We start from the raw sequence: 6,550 nt of genomic DNA on the forward strand, positions 1-6,550 counted from the left end.
TTAGTTGTAAAAATAATATTTTAAATCATTATTACATTGATAGTAGCTATCTATTATATTTAAAATTACTTAAATATATTATTTATTAATAAATAATATATTTAGTAAACTTTATATGAGTCAAATTCTATTTAATTGTAGAATCAATGCAAGGTGATTCTTTATTCACTTGAAAAAAACTTTAAGCGAATTGATAGTATACAATTTAATTTATTACATTGCTGCAAATTATTAATAAAAATTGGCTATGCTTGCTAAGATGTCTAAACTTAAGGAATATCTTAATGCCAAATTGACATACATGTGTTGTGCATTGTAATAGATAACTTTGTATTATATAAGATTATCATTGCTATCTTATTAAAATAATAGAGTAGACTATCCTTCTTTGTAGAAATTTTTATTTAATATTACAAATTACAGATTACCTTCTTCTAATTTGATTTGTAGATTTATTTGAGTTATCTATTAAAAGAAAAATTATGGATGCTACTTTTAACAAAAGTAAGAATAGGTTTGCAATTATTGCAGATCTTCATAAACTTATCAATACTCTTTAGGTGGAAATTTCATGTATTTCTAATGCCAACCATAGAGTTACTATTCCTATGCTTATGAAAGAAGTCAACGGTAAGATTTAGATTTTATACTAAGAAATTGAGCAATCAAGAGAAATAAGTAGATTAAGGTTATAATTAAATCCAAGAAATCTTCCTACTACAAGTATGAAGGAGGCAAGGATAAATATGCTAGAGAATTTTGATAGAATAAGATCAAAATTTCAAGAATTTCTACAAGAAGTAAAGCTCTATGTGAGGTTGGATCTTTTCCAATATCCTAATGGATTTACTCAAGTTGGATTTATAAGTGCACATCTATTTGGAAGTATTCTATCTTGGTTTGTACCTTTGATAGAAATAGATTCATAACTTTTATATGATTTGAATTCATTCTTAAAAGCTTTTATGATCGCATTTGGAAAAAGTGATGAAGAAAAGATAGTAGAAACCAAACTCTTATCTTTGTGACAAAGGTCACATTTAGCCACCATTTACATTGTTGAATTTCAAAATCTTCTATACAACATGGATTAAATTAAAAAAGCTTTTATCAATAAATTTTGATTTTTTAATGAATAAAGATTGTAAACAATGTCAAAGATCAATTATTTACAATGTCAAACATTTATTATTAACAATGTCAAGAGCAGATTTATTTAAATAATTTATTGCTCAAGCTATTGTATGTGATAATTGATTCTTTGAAAGATGCTAAACACAATGGTTTGGTTGAAGAGGTGTAAGTCAAGTTATGGCAATAACTTCTAAGTTTTTTAAAGCTTATTTTATCAAGGTTGGAATCTATGCAAATTAACATGGTACATTTCAAACTTCTTATTGAACAAAAAAAGACTCAACATCATGAAGAAGGTTTGTGCTTGTGCTATGGAGAATCTAAACACATTGCTCAACTTATCTAAAAAAAATAATGTAATTACAAAGTGAGGAAGATGGTTTCCAAAGAGGACAATGTATTGGAAATGAACTTCTTCAACTATATTAAGGACTATGTGGTCGGAATTTTGTATAACACTTAATAAAAGCCATATTCTATACTTAAATCCCTCACCTTGCTTTATAATAGAAGTTTATTAATGACCAAACAATTGCAAAGTCTTTGGCTTGTTAGATTTATTAGCCTCAATTTGTTTTGCAAACAAAGATTTTGTTAAAAAAGTAAAAATATCATTAATTAATGAAAATAAATTCGTATATGTAGGAGTCATAGATGGTTTGTTGTCTTTTAGAGATGTTATTTATAAGATTTTTTTTTTTTTTTTTTTTTTTTTTTTAATATAACAACTATATATTGAAGGTCCTATAGAATGCCACCATATAACTTTTAGTTAAATAGTATATATAGAAGTGGAAATAAAGTCTTTTTCATTCTTATCTATGCCTTTCTAACCCTTAATATTGTTTCATAAGTTTCTAGTCTTTTTGTCTTTAACAATAGTCATTCCAATTTCTATATTATATAAATATTGAATGAATATTTATTCTTTTTGAACAATATAAGAAAATATTGGGATTTTATTTGTTGTAATTTATATCTTTGACAATGATAGATAGAAAATCTAAACTACTACACAATATAATATATTCAATTAAATCAATTTAGTACAATTTTATACTATAAAACACAACTAACAACAAATTAAATCATTTGCTAATGATAATATTAAAATTTGATGTAATAAATTAAAAGTATTTAATTTATAACAATAATAAAATTTGATGTAATAAATTAAAAGTATTTAATTTATAACAATAATAAAATTTGATGTAATAAATTAAAAGTATTTAATTTATAACAATAATAAAATCAAATACACTTAAAGGACTTTTTTTATTTAATTAGATGCAAACCTTTAAATAATATTCAAAGCAAACAATATAAACTATTATGCAAAGTATAATAACTTTCAACAAAAAATGAAATTTTGACTAATTGATAATATATTGATTACTATTACAATATATCTTACACCTATTTTATACAATAATTACTTAAATATACTATCACAATATGATGCTAGTGAAGATATTTATCAAGTAGATTGTATTTGGCCAATAATAAAATAATAATAGTCTACAAATAAAATATTTGTCTATATTTGGCAACACAATTACAACATATGATGCCAACAATTACAACATATGATGCCACTCTTGTTTTGAATCTAAGACCTTCTATACTATTTGATTGATAAGAATTATAAATATCAATATATAAATTTTTATTATACAAATAATTTAGTTGTATTAAAAAATCTAACTACTATCTATATCATACACAACAATTAAAATGAGAATTGAGTAAGAAAATCAAATATCTCTATAAAATAACTTTTTATTTATAATATTAACATTCTTTGAATTATACCTCATAATATAAACACTACAATGTCATAATTTACTTTATATAAAACTTAGAATTAAAATCAACAATTGTCACCATAAAAAGTAAGAAATTTTCTTTAAAAAATTTCACAAAGAGAAGGCATAAGTTTTGATATTTACTTACAAACTTGTACATCCATACCAACTACCAAAAAAGGTTACAAGAAAGCTTACAAGATGTTGTAAAGGTGAGATAAGGGATCCAATACTAACATCTTGAGACCTAAACCAGCAATTGTCAACAATCTACCTTAGAAATTTGCAATAAAACTTGAAGTTACTAAGTGGATCAAAGGATTACAATCTCACTAAAAGTAATGGAGGAGTTGAAATAGGAGGTTAGAATCTTGTCACAAAACTTGTTTTACCAAAGGAGTAGTAAAAAAGAGATATGGGTCTCCAAGTAAGTAGAATACATAATGAGACTCCACCACAACACCCCTCCAAATTGAAACAACTTGAGGCATACATTGGATCAAGCCTAAATGAAACCAAAAGTAAAATTCCAAACTAAACCATCATACCAGCATGGTGATACACGATCGTAAAAAGTAGCATTCAGATCCGACAACACTAACTCCTCTCTGATCATGAAAAGAATGCCATGATCAGGGAGAACTGATCTGTGAATGTCAACTACCAGCATAAATGGGAAGAGATATTCCACACCTAGACATGCACATAAAAATGCCCTGCGAATATCCTGATCTACACCGACTACTACCCAAAAAATTTCCAGGAGCTCTCGCTTTGACTTCGAAGTTAGAGCACACAAAGGAACTCCACAGACGAACCGGTTATATGAGTGGACTCTCACCTCACAGTAGTCTAACTTCATCAGAACCGAGCCAGAAGGGCAAAGTCATTATCTTCCATCACTTGCACATCATTGTCGCCTACGAAATGCTCCCGGCCAATGTCATGAACCATTTGAACGAATTCCCAGCGTTTCTCAATGCTCAAAGGGACGTAAGGAAGACGAAACACGGGACGGATTACGCCCAGCTGAGCTAGAGCCGTGTTCAATCCTATTGGGTTGGGTTCCACAAACAACCAGTCGATCAGCGGCAGGAGCTTCTTGTTGAGATCTACATCCTTGCCGTCGAAGAGTAATTTGTGTGCCAACCGTGGTATCAAATTGCTCACTACCGAGATAACCCCTTGTGCTCCATAATTCCACCTGGAAATGAAATTCAGCTCAGAAACATCAGGCACAGTCAACCTCATGGTTCCAACTTTCTGTTATTTTGAACCAGGTAAGGTAAATGAGAGTAGGAGAGCTCAAGTAGTGGCAAATATCACGAGAAATAGGTTAAGAGAAAAACGAAACGAAAAACCAGCAATTTGTGTTACCTAGCATCGTGGAACTGGTCATCGTTCCCGCTCCATACAGAAAATCCCTTCTCAACGTAGGCCCCGACACGCTCGTTACCAACACACTCTTTGATTCCAACAAAGTTCGAGTTCACTGATATTTCATTAATCACAGACGGAGAAATATCCTGACCTGTACGTCCAGGAACGTTGTAAATGATGGTTGGACCCATGTCCAGCACACTGCTAAAGTGTCTGATGAGGCCTTCGTTAGAGGTCTTCCCATAATACGGATTGATGTGAAGAGCTCCATGCATGCCCACCGCAAACCCCTGCTCAGTGGCATGAACGGCTTCTCTGGTAGAATTGCTGCCGGTGTTACCTGAACACAAATCCAGTGTCACAGAGGGCTGTACCAGGACTACAAGAGAAATACAGCAAAAATATAGAGGAACCCGAAAGCACGACGTGCAGTAAAGACAATCCTTGGCATCGAGAGGATAAATGTATCGATGAATCGCAATGTGAATGACAAAAGAAAATGTTGTGAAAGGAAATTGAAGACAAATCCACACCAGGTTTCTAAACGCTTCAGCATATCCGTGACAGAAAGAGACACAGAGAGCGAGTACGTACACACAAATTAGTGAGCTCACCTATAACTTTAATTTCGCTACCAAAGTACTTGACTGTGTGACCTATAAGCATAATGTGTTCGTCCCAGGTCATGAGCTGGCCTTCTCCGGTTGTCCCTCCGACGATAAGTCCCTCCGCGCCGTTCGCGATTTGCAAATCCACGAGCGAATCGAAAGCTTCCAGATCGAAGCGTCCATCTGGCAAGTAAGGAGTCTTGATAGCAGTTATCAACCTCAAATTCTTCAATTCGTCCACCGTAGTGCTGCACATTGGGAGAGGAAAACGAGATTTATTCAAAATCTGAGAAGAATTTAACGTCACGTCTAGCTGAGTCTTAATACTCAGCAGGACCAAGACAGCAAGTAATCCAAGAGGTCTGTTCATAAAATAAGGTTAACGCTACATGCGCCAACAAAGGTTGCTGGACAAAAGAGCAGTGAATGTCAGAGAGATCGCCACTACAACCGCAGACCTTGAGAAGCGAATTCCCACGAACAAAACCAAATTCTTAGAGCAATTTTAAGCCATTGCATGATAATTTCCTAATTCAATCCATCACGAAAATTTTCAGATAACATGAAAAAGTACCTCAGCTTCATCATCTTACGACTACGCATGGGGATCGCTGGTGCCTGCATCACTGCTGCCCTGGCGGCACCGACCCTCTGCTTATCCGACTTCTCCGACACATTAGACACCACATTCCTCAGACGACTGCCACGAATCGAAACAAAGCTTTGAAGCTCCAACTCTCTCTTCGAAGGACGCAAACGATTTACTTCAAACCCCGCGGAATGGCTCCTTACATTCCCGATTCGCAACGTTGTCGCCATGTCCACCCCAAATCCCCACAACTCAAGTCAAAGCCTCCTAGACACCAACGAATATTGGTCCTCGTTGACGCCCACCTTCGAAAAACAACCCTATCGTCCGCAACAACGTCCAAGACAGAATTTGTAAGTTCTTCCGACCAAAGAGAGAGGAAGGGCGAGGCAAAATTGCTGGGGTCTGAAAGAAAATAGATTTGCTCGCAGGGAGGCAGTCGGCCAGATGACGACGAATTTCCCCGTTGCCAGATTTTGCCCTAAAACTCTCTACTTTCAAATGAGTGTAGGGCTTTAAATTCATGTTTTGAATGTTGAGTTGTTTTATTTTATTTTATTCTAAATGACAGAATTGGGGTATACCCAATGCATTAGATAGAGCGAATGTGCAAACTTTCATAATTCTTAGTCTTTGTGACAAGGACATGTAAAATAGTGTAGTGATTCCTAAATAAAAAAAACCTTGTATTGACCAATACTAAGTTATGTTATATTAGAATTTTCATTGCTGTGTGGATTGTTATGTAAGTGTGTGCAATTCAAAAAATTCATGTGTTTCTCATAGCCACTTTGTCTCTTACTGCAATTTTTTATCATCCATGTTTTGTCTCATTAATAAATAAATAAAATATCTCTCTATCATTTAATTGTTGTTGTTGTTTTTTTTTGTACGTGATTTTTCCTATTATATATTTGTATTCAATCAACTTAGTTGAAATTAATTCTCTAACTTGTGTGTCAATTACAGTTCTTTTTCAAAAGAAAAGGCATCCTTTTAAGCCAAATATTTCTTGAGCATACTTTCTTAAGTGA

The 6,550-nt window shown here is 32.9% G+C and overlaps 1 protein-coding gene across 1 annotated transcript; it reads right to left on the minus strand.

Annotated features, from left to right (window-relative positions):
- Positions 1-3,449: 3,449 nt before the first annotated feature.
- Positions 3,450-5,919, minus strand: LOC112284082 (4-hydroxy-tetrahydrodipicolinate synthase, chloroplastic). Its single transcript, XM_024523603.3, has 4 exons — positions 5,502-5,919; positions 4,934-5,175; positions 4,317-4,659; positions 3,450-4,143 (listed from the first exon to the last, which is right to left on the minus strand). The coding sequence occupies exons 1-4, from the start codon at positions 5,744-5,746 to the stop codon at positions 3,801-3,803; spliced, it is 1,173 nt and encodes a 390-aa protein (XP_024379371.1). The 5' UTR covers positions 5,747-5,919; the 3' UTR covers positions 3,450-3,800.
- Between the last annotated feature and the right edge of the window lie 631 nt (positions 5,920-6,550).

The sequence above is a fragment of the Physcomitrium patens genome, chromosome 6 (assembly GCF_059467195.1).
Source record: "Physcomitrium patens ecotype Gransden chromosome 6, ASM5946719v1, whole genome shotgun sequence".
Lineage (NCBI taxonomy): Eukaryota > Viridiplantae > Streptophyta > Bryopsida > Funariales > Funariaceae > Physcomitrium > Physcomitrium patens.

What these genes read in the sequence shown, in the direction of transcription:
- LOC112284082 (XM_024523603.3), bottom strand. Translation starts at nt 5,746, where the DNA reads ATGGCGACAACGTTGCGAATCGGGAATGTAAGGAGCCATTCCGCGGGG. An exon ending in CGTAAGATGATGAAGCTGAG is followed by an intron (nt 5,176 to 5,501) that starts GTACTTTTTCAT and finishes CCCAATGTGCAG; the next exon opens with CACTACGGTGGACGAATTGA. An exon ending in TAGCGAAATTAAAGTTATAG is followed by an intron (nt 4,660 to 4,933) that starts GTGAGCTCACTA and finishes ATTTGTGTTCAG; the next exon opens with GTAACACCGGCAGCAATTCT.